This window comes from Tupaia chinensis, unplaced genomic scaffold, assembly GCF_000334495.1.
Source record: "Tupaia chinensis unplaced genomic scaffold, TupChi_1.0 Scaffold000438_1, whole genome shotgun sequence".
Taxonomy (NCBI): domain Eukaryota; kingdom Metazoa; phylum Chordata; class Mammalia; order Scandentia; family Tupaiidae; genus Tupaia; species Tupaia belangeri.
The window spans coordinates 1110158-1123990 of record NW_006159943.1 but is presented as its reverse complement, the minus strand read 5'-3'; the positions used below and the strand labels follow the sequence as shown (position 1 = coordinate 1123990).

Sequence of the window (13833 nt, the reverse complement as noted above, 5' to 3'; positions counted from 1 at the left end):
CCATTCCCCGGCCAGCGAACCAGTGGCAGGTGGCGTGGGCCCAGCCCCTCCCGGCACCGATAGCGAAGCACCGTGTCCACCTCATAGCGCAGCCGCGGGCGGCCAAACATCTGAGCCAATGGGAGCTCGGGCGGTGGCCCACAGGACACTGAGGGGAGGGAGCACAGTTACAAACCAGGGCCTGACTCTGGGGGTGACAGTTCTCAGAACTGAGACGGGGAGGAGAGGAGTGGGCCCCAACATGATAAAAATGATCAGGGATTCCAAATGGACCCTTGTCATTCGTTGTCCCTCCCACAGTCTGGAGCCCAGGCTGGTGCCTCTGTGCAGCTTTGCACCCTCCTTTTTTTTTTTTTTTTTTTATTTAAGGTTTTCCCATGGGGGGCATGTGTTTTGCTAGAGAGACAGAGAGAGAGCGAAAGTGAGAAATCACCCCCCTGGGGGATGGTCATGCCACAGTCCCTGCTCGTTCTCCTGGGATTTTGGGCATGCAGGCACATGCACTGGGTCTCAGTTTCAAGCCACCAGACCCAGGACTTGAACCATGGTCCATCATGTGGGAGTCCAGCACCTTAACCAACAATCTACCTGCTGGCCCCTCCTTTTTTAAAAAAAAAAACAGTATTATTTTCATTTGCCAGAGGTGTGCATACTTATTAGAGAGAAAGACAGAGAGAGAGAGAGAGAGAGAGATTGAAAGCACCCCCTAGAGGGAATGGCCACACTGCAATCCCTTCTCCATTTTCCTCTTGGGAGTTTGGTCACACACACACTTTGGCCTGTTTCCCAAGCCACCAGGTCAAGAATTTGAACTGCACAGGCAGCCATGTGGGATCCAGCTGCCTTCTTCACGCACGCCAGCAGGTGGCTACGCTCTCCTATAAAAATCAGTCCCGCTCCCTACCCCAGCCGCCTCCTCACCCAGCCCCATCTTGCAGGTGTAGGACAGGTGGTAGTTGCAAGGTACATCGCTCCACTGTCCCTGATCGTGCCACACCATGACCACGCAGTCCTCTCCAGACAGGAAGTAGCTGTCAGGCTGCCCCGGGTTCCAGTTCTCATAGAGCTAGGGGACAGGGGAGGCTCACCAGGGCTTTGGAGGGAGTGGACTCAGGGATCTGGGGAGGAGAGGGAAGGCCAGGGATCTGGGGGTTGGTGGCCCAAGATAAATGGGCAGAAGAGGGCAGGGGCTTTGTGGAGAGGAAGAATGGGAACTTGAAAAGAGAGGGCCCTGAGGAAAGGAGGGGTCCCCAGGGAGGTGCGGGAGGGGCACGAAAAAGGGAGGGAGGCGTGAGGCTGAAAAGCAAGGTGGAGAGGGAATTGGTGGTCCTTGCGGGCGGGCACAGAAGTGACTGGAGGAAGCCGACTAGATGGCGTGAACGTCGGCCGGGGCCTCTCACCAGGGGGACGCCATCCGACCACAGGAAGTCGCCTTCGATGGTCCTGTCGTTGAGCCCAATCCACTGGTACTCCCGGTATCGATCTGGGGGAGGAAGCGCCGGGGAGACCAAGGTGTGCAGTTAGCTCCGTCGCCAGCAGGTGGCGGCCGTTCCCTGTCGTCGGCGGTCTGTAGGTGACCGCAGGGGAAGTCCTTCCTGAAATCCCGAACCCGCGCCTCCTGCGGGTTTTCTTACCCCTCTCCAACCTCTGTACGTGGGCCAGGTGGAAGGCAGGTGTGTGGGGGTGAGGGAAGAAAAAAAATAGCAAATCGGGCAAGCAAAGGGAAACCGGAAAGTGGAAACACTGAACGAGGCCAGAGTCTGGGAAAGCGGATGGAGGTGGGAGAACCAGAGATGCGGAGGGACAGCCCAGCTCGGACACGTGTGATTTCCTGCTCCAGCCCCAACCCTCGCCTTCCAGAAGCCCCCTGCGGAAGTGCAGGTGGGGAGGGGGGAGGGGGAATGAGAAAGTGAACGGAGAGGGGAGCGAGAAAGGAGTGCGTGAATGCAGGACGCCTGAGGCCGCCCCGGCCCTCCCGCCGGCCCTGCCCACTGTTGATGAAGTCCTGCTCCTCGGGCGTGCTGATGCTGGCCAGGTGCGCGCCGTACATCCGGCACTGGGTCTCCGCCTCCTCCCAGCTCCTTCGTGTAGAAAAGTGCTTGTAGCAGGCGCCTTGGAAGGCGTCCCATCCCGGGCTGCAGAAGCGGAGGCCTGGGGCACAGAAGGGTGGGTGGGCGTCTTAGGCCTGAGGAACTTGGAGCCCAGAGGGCGGGCCGGTCTCCTGGAAGGGGCGGCCCCCTCCACCTCCACCAAGGGCGAATGCCGAAGGGCTTGTAGAGAATGGGGGGAGTTGGCAGCAGCCTGGAGGGACCTTCTGCCAGGGTGTTGGTGACTTCTCTGAGTGATGGGGACCAGGTCCAGCCTGGGTCTCTGCCTCCTGTAGCCTAAAGAAAAGAGCAGCACCCTCCTCTCTTCCCGGGAGAATGGAAAGTGCCTCCCCAGTGCCAGGGTATGCTCGGCCCTCCCCTCCTCTACCACACACCCTAAGAGAGGCATTTTGGTTCCCCTAGGTGGGGAAATTGCCCGAAGGGCTCAGATGAGCCACTTGCCAGATGCGAGAGTTCATTAAGGACAAAGCTAAAGCCTGTGCCCCCTCCTCCCTCTGGAACTAACACTGTGGCAGGGGCCAGGCTTCAATCTGTACCCTCCCCCACCCCCAGACACTCACCCACATCGCACAGGTCACCCCCATAGCCAGGCAAACACAGGCAGCGCACACCCTGTTCCTCCTCCAAGCACGTCCCACCATTGTGGCAGGGGTTGGGGACACAGTCACCTGAGGGGGGAGAGAAGTGAGGTGGGGAAAGCAAGCCTGTGTCCTCCAGGAGAGGAGCCAGGGGGCCCCCAGCCCTGACCTTCCTGTCCTGGGGACTATCAGGGCCCCTTACAAGTTCTCCCGAGAGCCTGTCTCTGATCACAGCCAACCCTGAGGTCTGAGTTTCTTTTTTTCCCCTCTCCCACTCAGCACTGGCCAGGCCCAGAGTAGGCCATTGTCATGCCCAGTGTGGGCCCACCCTGTGGGAGGGGACCAGCAGCGACCTCAGGACCAGGTCCTGCCCTAGGAAGAGGAAAGCTACTGAGCAGTCTTCATGTGGCTTATCTGGCCCCGGGCTCTTCTGTGTGACACTGGGCAGGTGTCTCCCTCCCTAGGCTTGGAGTTGAGTCCCGCCCACCCTCGCCTGTGCCAGCACAGCTCTGTACAGTGGGTCTGGTGTTACTGGGGGAGGGGAGAGGACAGTGACCACAGCAGCAGTGGGTGTTGCCTCCCTGCCCTGGTATGGTCCAGGTGAGGATGGCCCGTCTTGCGCCCACGGGCAGTCGGACAGCCCAGAGCTGTTAGTCAGACCCCCTTCTCACTGCGCCTGCCTGCTCCCAGACGCAGCCAGCTGCAGCAGCTCCCATGGCCCTCACCTCAGCTTTCTCTGCCCTTTGATCTCCCCAGACTCTCTCCCTAACCAGGCTTCCCCCCTGCCCTGCCCACTTCAGTTGATCTGCAGGTTCCTGGCCTGGAGTCCATCTCCCTCCCTCCTCTGGCTCTTCCTCCAGGCAGTCCTCTTAGACTAACACACTACTCTGAAGGCCTTCGAGCTACAGTCTAGATCCAGCCCCATCTGGCTAGGCCATCTGCCCTCTCTCTGGGCTTCATCTCTCTAGATCCTGCTGTGGGAGGGGGCTGCCCCTGGGCCATGCCTGAGTGCTGGAGCAGTGCTCAGTGTCCACTCCTGGGAGATGGGCAGGAGATGGGACAGCTATGTAGGAGGTAACACTGTCCTGGGGCAGTTCAGACCCTACTATCCAGCCCGAGCAGCCCCAGCCATGGCCCACAATGCTTCGCGCTGGCCTGGTTGCAGATCCCACTGCCTGGTGGGGTTGGGCAGGGGGTGGGGAATAGAAACTGGAGTGGATTCAAAGGGTTTTGCTGGGATGACCTAGCTGTTTTGGGTGAAATGAATCAGCTTTTCCAGCACACTCCCCTTGTCATCTCCCCTCCTGCCAATAGATTCTTCCCAGTGCTGGCTGCTGCCCTGGCAAGGGAGGAGGTATTTTATTTAACCCATTGAGCACCAGGCCCCACAGGGGCAGGAGTCCTGGACCCCTGCCATTCCTTACATTTCCTCTGCTCCCTCCTGTCCAACCCTCTAACCCTGGGGACAGACTCTCAAACGTGGGCCTTGGTCCCACTTGGGCTGCAGAACCTGAACCCAAGGTGTAGAGTAGGGTGGAGGAACTCTTCTGGGACTCATCTGTCTTCCTCTGTCCCCTGTTGGTCCTCCTATACAGGCCCCGAAAGTTCATCCTTCCCTCCTGTTGAAATAGCAGGCCAGGACCTCTGTCTTCCTCCAGGTAACTGCGGACACCTCCCTGGCGTTCATCGCCCCACAGTGGTCTGCCTAACCCCGCAGCTCGGCCCAGCTGAGAGCTCACGCCTGAAATGGTGAGCTGGGGTGACACAGGGCCCCAGCTGGGCCATCTAGGAGATGGGTCCTGGGACCGGGAGGATCCCAGCTGTCCCCAGGGGCCTCCCTGGAGAAGCTTCACCTTCCTGAGTGGAGTATGCAGGCCTTCTCTCAGACCTAACTCCCCAGCTCCCTCCCTCCCTAGCCCTCAGCCCTCACACACACCCCTGTGTCTTCTCCACACTCGGGAGATGGGATTGGAGTTCGCTGGGCTTGGGGAGGGTGGATTCATTCTTCCTCAGGGGTAGGGTGGCCATTAGTGCTGGAGTTAGTGGAGGAGAGGGTATGAAAATTAGAAATCATGCCCCTGCTGGAACGTGGGGATGGAGGGGCAGGGGTGCCTGGATGCCAGGTCACTGCCTCTGTGCTGAGAGCTGTCCTCAGCCACTGCTGTGCATGGGAGGCACCAAGACAGGTCAGAGATGACACAAATGCCAGACACCACAGCCCAGGCTTGTCGGTCTCTCCATCGGGAGTGAGGGGCCATGACACGGACACTCCCACAGAGTGCTGGGTGATATGTCTGGGTCATGTGGACAGTCACATGAGGGCTTTCAGCAGCCGGGAAGGAAGGTGTAGACAGGCCTGAGAAGGGACAGCACGGGGCAGTGACGCTGCCAGGACAGGAAAGTGTGGAAGTCAGAGATGAAAGAAGAGACAGAGACACAGCGCAAGGAGAAGCCCACAGAGCTCTCCGTGACACAGACGCGGGGAATGAGAGGGCAGACAGCTGGAGACGGACACAAGAGGGTGCCAGAGTTTGGTTACAAAGCGGTTTAATAGAGATTTATTTCCAAGGCTTGTTTTCCATGAAACAGTCAAAAAAAATACTTCACAGAAGTAGTGGCTTAAGGCTCTGTAGGGATAAGTGCTCTCTTAGGCCCTGGAGGGCAAGGGATGGGGATGGCTCCTGGGCTGCCCTGACATGTGTGTGAGGGGGTAGCTGAAGGGGTGGCACATGGGAGGCAGAGGGGGCAGGGAAGGCGGGCCTGGCTGTAAGGACAGCAATAGGTGCCTCCCCAGGCACCCCAAAGAGAAGAGGGTGCTTATGTGGCTGGTGGGATGTGAGCCGCAGAGGAGGGCCGTGGGCAAGAGAGGGTCGCAGGTGATGAGTGGTGAGCTGGGGTTACAGGTGAGGAGTCAGGGCTGGGGCAGATGTCACAACTCCAGGTAGGCATGGTAAGAGAATGAGGGTGAATGGCAGGAGAGTCTGGGGTGGCGGTGGGTTAAATGACCACAGGTCAGGTGACCCAGAGCTGCAGGGGGAAGAAAAGAAGGATAAAGAGAGAGGACGAGCCTTGCACAGAGTTACCTGATGAGGGCGCCACGGCCACTCCGCCTCGGCTGGCGCTGTCAGTGGGCAGCACCGGCTGGGCCCGCACTGAGGTCTCTGCAGGGGCAGTTCTTCCAGCACTCTCTTCAGAGGGGGCCTCCAGCTCCCTGGTACCCTCAGGGGTCTGTGTGGCTGGAAGCAGGGAAGGGGCTTCTTCGGAGCTCCCCGTCTCCTCACTCTCTCCTCGAGGGACCCCAGAGAGCTCAGGACTCCCGATCTCCTCCCCCTTGTCTCTCGCCCCAACTGGAGTGGGAGGTGGCAGGGATGCCCTGGGCGTGGGCAGAATCTCTGTAGGTGGTCCGCGGACCCTCGGAGGCCTGGGAGCTTCTGCTTCCCCATCAGGAAGTGGCGATGCACCAGGCTGCAGGACCGCCCTGGCTGGTGGGGAAGCCTGGGAGAGCGACTCCTCCGGGGCCAGCTCGGTGGGGAGAGGGGTCTCAGGGCCTGGGCTGCTGAGCTCGCTGGGCCATGCCCACAGGGCCTCGTCCTCCACCTCCTCCTCTTCTTCCTCTTCCTCCTCTTCCTCTTTGTATTTCTCTTCTTCCTCCAAAGCCTTGCCTTCTTCTGAGGACTCCGTGGGCGGTACAACGGATTGGGTTTCAAATTCTGGGCAAAGCACACACGATTCAGCACCAGGGACAGCACCCACTGGAAGCCAGGAAGGAGGAAGGGGAAGGGGTGAAAGTCGGAGCTGGACAGGGCGGGGGAAGGGGAGGAGCCCGTCCTGGGGAGGGCTGGTCTTTGCTCCACACTGCAGGAACCTGAGCTGCACTGTTAAGGCAACATTGGAGAAGGCTCTGCGAGCTGTCAGTACTCGGGAAAACACGGTCCTTGCATCCCCCTCGCCCAGTCAGTCAACACCCTCTATGTGATCTGAGTAGCTCAGGTCAAGGGAGACCAAAGAAGGGAGGCCCCTCCTTCCCAGGGAGCAGCTTCTCAACCCAGACATCTCTGGGTCGCAGGAGTTAGCTGGAGGTGGAATTTACTGGAAAGGCAAAGGTTGGGAGGACAGGAGGGAAGCCCTGCACCACTGCGCTGCTGAAAAAGTACAAGGCAGAGGCATTCCGGCCATGATTCTGGCTCAACCTGGGCTTGCCCTTTCTGTGCCCAGCTTCTCTCAGGCAGAGACGCCCCAGGATGAGGGACTGGAGTTACCTAGGAGGGTCCTAGGGGCCTCTGCCGGGTCTTCTGGAGTGGAGCTTCCACCGCCTCCATCCTCCACGATGGGAATGGAGTAGATGGCCCCTCGGGACTCGCTCTCCACAGCTTCCTGGGGCAGCTGCAGCTCCTCCAGGGTCTCCGTCACTGTGACGATGGCCTCCAGCGCATCAGAGGCTGGGTCAGATGCTGAGTTGGAGGCCTCAGGCATGGCAGAGGGCTGGGCAGAGTCTGTGGCAGAGGAAAGAGCCCATGGGAGGCTGCTTAGGTTATCTGCCCTCCCAGATCAGGCTGTACATGAAGGATCTGGGTTAGACTGTCAGAGACCAGGGAATTCTCTCGATCCTCTCGCATCTCCCCTGAGGAGGACCCTCTGGGGCCCAGAGAACACCCCAGAACTTTGTCATCCATTCCTCAAGCATTCATTAAGGGCCTACTATGTGTCGTGCCAAGCATTCTTCTGGGCACTAAGGACACAGTGTAGAACAAAACAGCAAACAGCAGGCCCTGGAAGGAATGACTCTGTCGTGCAGAAAACAGACACATAAACCTATGTTACAACGTTACAATGTAAAGAACCTTGGCCAGGTAGAGCCCGATGGCGGGAAGAACTACTTCAGAGTCAAGAAAGGCTCAGGTGAGAGATACTCCCTAGAGTGAGGGGATGGAGGCAGGAGGAGAGACAGAATGACCTCATGGCCTAGTGACCTTGAGCTGAGGATGAGAAGTGGGGGTCACAGGAGAGCTGAGGGCAGAGTGCAGGATGGACATTTAACACGCACCACCTGAGGACCTCAGTGTTGGGGCATGAGGGATGGGAAGGGGCCACTCTCTTCTGGGATCTGCTCCCTTCAAATTACTAGAGGGTTAGAAAAGATGCTTTGCCCTCGTGCAGAAAAGCAATGCAGTGAAGGTGCAGTTGGGCTAAGAAAGGCCCAGGGCCATCCGTGCTCATCGGGCGAGACAGGACAGCATGTCCCTGGTCTTGTCGCCACTCCAGTGAGCTTTACTCCGTACCAGACAAGCAATCTGCGACCCTGCAGCCACAGTCCTGCGTTTGCTCCTGGGTCCCATCACCCCCTCCCTCACTCCTCTGATCCAGCCTCCCTGCATTTCTTCCCAGAACAGCACATGGTGCCTGAGCATAATCATACGATTACCGTTGGTGTGATTGTCACCATCCCTGTCCTACTAAGTCTTTCCACATGGGCCATCTTCCTATGGGCTTCACCCCACTACCTTTCCCCAGTCCCAGGCCAAAGAAGTCCACAGGTCTGTCCCAGGGGAAGTAAGGCTTTTCTCTGTCTCTCCTCATCCTGGGAGTGAGGCATCTTGTTTTCCCTCAGACTGGGGGCTCCCATGAAACAAGCAGGGTCTTCTTTGGCCCGGGGCTCCCTGGGAGTCAAGGTTATGTCTTCTCCCATTTCCGCCTCCAGCCCTTGCATTAGCGCTGCAAGCTCACAGTTGGGGCAAGGACCCACATGCTTCCTGGCAATGCCTCCCTGACCGTCAGTCACCCTGGACCTGAGCCCTGCACCTCTGGGGTCCCGGCACTGCCTGTTCTCCTGCTCCCAGTGTAAGATGTGGCAGGAAGCCATCTCTATGCTGAATTGTCCTCCTAGAAGTCCCACTCCGTGTGGGAGGAATTATGTCTGTCCATCAGTATTTGGTGCTTAAATATGACACCTTCTTTAAGCTGCAGGTTTTGGAAATCTTGAGAGCTCTTGAAGGCATTTGGTTAACTGGAAGAACCTAAGCAGATCACTCATTGGACCCGGAGAGTGTCAATCATCTCTGCTTCACCAATAAGGTGACAGGAAATGGAAACTTACACTATGCAGAGATAGTTTTGAAACCTAAAGGGGGTGGGGGTGGGAAGGAGATGCAGAGAGGTGACCACCACTCCTGAGGCCACGCAGCTGAGTGAGACCAAGCCAGGGTTCATGCACAGAATTAGAACCCTAGACTCCAAGTAAGGTCTCACCAAGACTCCTTTGGGGAAATGGCAAAGTCCTGAGAGAAAGTGGTCAGCGCTGGGGTGGGACGTGCAGGCTCACCTCGGAAGCAGTAAACGTTGAAGCGGCTGTGCTTGTTGGGGAAGCCGGTCTGATTGGGGAAGAGGAAGAGAGTCTTGACACCAGGCAGGCCCCCACCGCAGCGCTGGCTGGGTGTGACGATGGGGTAGCGCACGCTGCCGTCAGCCAGCCAGCCCGGGCTGCAGCGGTCCAGGCCGCCGTCCCAGGCTGCATACAGCTGGCCTGTGGTGGCGATCTCCGCACCACGCTCCCGGCAGTAAGCCCGGGCCTCCTCCAACGTCAGCTTGTCTGCAGGAGCACCTAGGAACAGTTCTCCTGGGTAGGGAAGAGGAGGCTGGTTACCAGGCCGTCCGCCCGTATTCCCAGAAGGACCTGGGCAAGCTTCTCCGGACCTCCATCCACATCCCCATCTGTGGCATGGGGTCAGCTCCCCCACTTCATAGACTCCAGGTCCATACAGAACCTCGAGATGGTTATTAGAGCTCACAGGAACCTGACCCGACTTCCTGGTTCTATAGAAGCTGCCCAGCAGGTAACAGAGGAGTTAGAACTCGAACTCAGCATCCTGCCGCCTTTCTGAAGCTTTGGTCATGGTTATGAACTTGTCTCCGGGACAGTGTTTGGAGGGAGGAACACGGATTATCTCTGTCCCCCTGCTTGCCCCCTTAAACACAGGAGGGACAATGCGGTCCAGCAGAGGCCCCAGGGGGACCTAGAGCTCTTCCCCTGGGGACCCCTCCCTCCCAATCACCATTCAGGTCTTCGGCGTAGCAGTAGACATCATACAGGTCATCGGGGTGCACCACTCCGTAGTTGCGGACCCCCGGGAAGCCATCCATGTCTCCATAACAAGCCTCTCGTGGGGTCTGGATGGGGTACCTTGGAGGGCAGATGGGACTCAGCACAGATGCCTTCGCCAGGGTGCCTCTCAAACCGACCTGCTGGCTCGCCCTACCCCTCGGTGCAGTCCATGTCGGTGGCCTGCCCATCCCCCCAGCTCTGCAGGGGTGCACGCCAGCACAGGGCCCTCACCCGTCCTCCTCAGACCAACCACATTCCTCAGAGGCTAGGAGCCCTGTAGACCCAGCCCCAGGCAGGAGGCTGTCCCCAGACACTTCACAGACAAAAGGCAAGCCCCTGGTCCTCAGTCCCAGCGCACCTGACGGTCTGGTCGGACAGCCAGCCGGCATCGCACTGCTCGTAGCCCCCCAGGTAGGCCGCGTAGAGCTGCTCAGGGGTGGCGATGCGGGCTCCGATGCGGGCACAGGCCTCCTGGGCCCCCGCGAAGGAGAAAGCATATCGGGCAGAGCCCTCCCGGTAGAGAAAGACGACCCCTGAGGGGCAGAGAGGACTCCTGAGCCGGGTGACCACCAGCACACGACCTTCTACACCCTCCCGGTCACTCCCCTGGGCACAAGGGGTAAAGTCCAAATTGCACTGGCTTTACAGCATGAGGGACGGAAGCGGGCTGTGGGCCCAACTTCTGTACCTGAAGACAGGCTAAGGAAGGCCCCTGTTTCCTACGCATTTTCCATCTTCCATCTCAGCCCGTGCCATCGGGTGCCTCTGCCTCCCCAGTGCGGCCTGCCGGGGGCAGGAGTCTTCCTCTCCCTCCAGGAACCTCTCTACCCCTGTCCTCTCACCTTTCACCTTGACCTCCACAGCGTCACTGCTGTCGTCGATGCCGTGCTGGACCTCGCAGCGGTAGATGCCGGAGTCGTTGGGCCGCAGCTCGCTCAGCACCAGGGAGACGTCGGTGAGCGACGCGGGGTAGGCGGGCAGCGCCACGCGGAAGCGGTAAGCCTCGTTCACCTTGACCCGCAGGCCCCGGGCCACCAGCACCTCCGCCTCCCGGCCCCCGGACAGGAAGGTCCACTTGACCCGCGGGGAGCCCAGCACCGCCCGGCGGCTCGACGGCGGCCTCAGGTAGTGGACGTGGCACGGGATGGTGAGGGCACCGCCCAGCACGCCCTGCAGCGGCGCGTTCCCAGCGATGCGCACGCGGAAGGCGCGGTCCTCTGTGGGGGCGGGACGGGCTGGAACTTCGCGCTGTGGACTCCAAGCCTCTCCCCAGGATTGCACCTACCTGGCTCTCCAGATTCCTAGCCCCGCCCCCTCAGGACCCACCAGGACCAGGGGCCTGCAGACTCACCTCTAGGTCTTCGCAGTGCACCCTGCAGTCTCCATATTCGTACCCCGAAGTCTCCCAGTCAATTCTGCCCCCAGGATTTCTAAGCCCCATCTCTGAACCCTCCAGCCCTATCTTCAGTTTCAGTCTGTTCCCTTCCGACTCCTTCGGGGTTTCTCCCAATTCCACTCGTCCCCCCTCCCCAGCCCCATCCATTTGTGCCTGCCCAGGACTGCAGCCCCCAACCTAGACCCCTGCAGTCTTGCTCCCAGTGTCCCTCCCCAGCCCTGCCCCCAAGATGTCCCACCTACCAGAAGCCCATCCCAGTTCCTTACCCCCAAGTGTCCTTAACTGGACCCTTCCCCACAATCCTAATTCCATCTCCTCTTGGTCCCCCAAGGCTGGAAGCAGTTGGTTAGGGCTGAACCATAGGGGAGCCACCTCTACCATAGGGGATTGCAGGAGACAGACCAATGACCCAGGGGGGCTGCATACCTGAGCTGTCCCCTTCCAGAACATCAGCTAAGGCTGCAGGGACCTGGGCCAAGGCCAGGGCTGTCAGCAGGGGCAGGAGCAGCCGGGCCATGCTGCAGGCCAGTGGAGGCACTTGAGGAGGAAAGATGGGGTCAGACGTCAGGATGGACTTACCCTGCCTCCCTCCCACACCCACGTGGGTTCGTACATGTCCTGGCCCCAGAAGCCCACCCCCTACCCCACCATCCACTCTGTGTCTGAGCCCTGTCTGCCTGCCAAGGGATTCCTCCTCAGAGCCAAGACTTGGGTCCTAGTCAACTTGCTGTGTGACCTAAGCCAAATCCCTTACCGTCTCTGGGCTTTTTATAAAAGAACACCATTACTCCCACCTCCCCAGCTGAGATGAGGCTACGTGCTTTGCGAGTGCTTTGTATCCTGACACCACGCTGTACAAACGCACGGCAGCAGGCACACAGAAGTAGCACGACACATGCCCGCGGCACCAACGGCGGGTGCTGTAACACTCAGAGTTCCATCTGCCCTTCCCAGTCCCAGAGTCCCTCCTCGAACCCAGAACCTCCTTCTCATATAGTACTCCTCCCCTACCTGTCCCTTCCTTCCAGGATACCATGTCCTCTTGACCTCCTCCAGGAAGGACTCCTGGGTTGAACTCAGGTAATTCTCCTCTCTAGACCATCTCCTTCTCTGCCTCTTCCCCACCATTACTTATAAGGAAACTCTTCTCTCCACTCCCAACACCCACTACTCCCCCCACCCCCCACTTGGCTGCCTCCTTCTGTCTTTCTCTTGGCCTTTCCTTTCTGCCTGGCACGAGCTTTCCCACCGGATCCCCTGGCTCAGAAACCAGCTGGGACAAAGCCCCTGTCTCTGCCAGTCTGGCCCCCATCCAGCCTCTCCCTTCCCCCACTGCACCTTTTGTGAAAGCCCTGGGCCAAAGGGTGAACTAAGGGGGGTAACAGAGGGGACACGCCCTCCTACCACGGGCCACCAGAAGCTCTAGAGCCCCACATATTTCTCTGAAGGCCTTGAAGCACTTCCGTGCTCATGTGGCCTCCACAGTGGAGAAATGTGAGAGGAGAGACAGAGGCCCAGAGGGGAAGGGGCGAGGTCTCCTGCAAAGCCAAGTCGGATAGAGCGGGTGTCCAACCTCATATTTAGGGATCGGGCTAGCCTTCCCAGAGCACGGGGAGGCAGGGCTGCCATAGCACTGGCTAATGATGAGCAGGAGGGATGGAGGGGAGACCGCAGGCAAGGCTTCCCCCACAGCAGGTTTACCCCCACTGCTGCCTGCTGCCACTCATGGTGCTGTCCCATCTCAGGCCTCCTGCTGCCCTCAGGCTTTGCCTTCACACATATCCCTCCTTCCCTGAGCCTAAACGGATGGGAAACCCTCTTCTCCCAGATCCTCCAGACTCAGCTCACCTGCCTCCCTGACTGTAACCTCACTCCTGCCCTGTGCATGGCGTCGTCTCTCAGGGTCAGAGCTGGGGGAGGCACAGGAGCCAGAGGCTCAGGGCCCGTCTGACCTTTGAGAGGGAAGGCGTACTTGGTGGGGCCGGATCAGAGGGCACTGAGGCCCAGTCGGCATGGCGGAGTTGGAATGAGGACTGTCTGGCATGAGCACTGGTGCTGGGGAGACTGTTTGTCTTGCGTTGGAGCTGGCCAGGCCCCCTCCTGGCGCTCTCCCTCCCTGCTCTCTGGGCCGGAGCTGGAGCCATTCACAGACCTGGCTCCCCGCTCTCTGACAGGCGGCCCAGAAACCCATATAGTTGGAGTCACTCGGGGGCCTCCACCATGGACCAGTCCTTTCACCTCTGTTCTGATGGTGGGAGAATGAGGGAAGAGGGTCTGAGGCCAAGCAGGACCTGGCCGTTCTGGAACATGGAAGCCCCCCACTTCCCAGAATGGGAGTCAGGAACTAGGGTGGCCAAGAGGGTAGGCAGGCCGGATGGTTCTCAGCCCTGTCTCCTCTCCCCACCACAGCACTGAGCTCGGGCCCCAGCCCTGCCTGGTGCACTTGGAGCTCCGAGGAGACTCAGGCGGCCCCTCCTCCAGCAGCAGGCTCGGAACCCAGGAGTCCAGGCCCTGGCCACCTGGACCCCACACATCCACACACCTCCTCTTTGTCTTCTCCTCCAGCGCTCCATCACTAACCGTGAGAGCTCAACTGTCAGGCGTCGTCAGCCCCCCCCCCCCCCCCGCCCACGCCCCCCTCCCCCTCCTCAT

At 59.6% G+C, this 13833-nt stretch overlaps 1 protein-coding gene across 1 annotated transcript in view; it reads right to left on the bottom strand.

The window, feature by feature from the left end:
- The window catches only part of BCAN (brevican), an 18453-nt gene that overhangs the window by 2804 nt on the left and 1816 nt on the right, over positions 1-13833 (bottom strand). Inside the window, 12 exon segments of the mRNA XM_006155199.2 lie at positions 31-148; positions 922-1066; positions 1401-1483; positions 1993-2151; positions 2669-2776; positions 5770-6396; positions 6946-7179; positions 9006-9299; positions 9736-9863; positions 10144-10318; positions 10628-11002; positions 11608-11718. Coding sequence (XP_006155261.1) covers positions 31-148; positions 922-1066; positions 1401-1483; positions 1993-2151; positions 2669-2776; positions 5770-6396; positions 6946-7179; positions 9006-9299; positions 9736-9863; positions 10144-10318; positions 10628-11002; positions 11608-11698 — 2537 coding nt within the window. The 5' untranslated portion in view covers positions 11699-11718.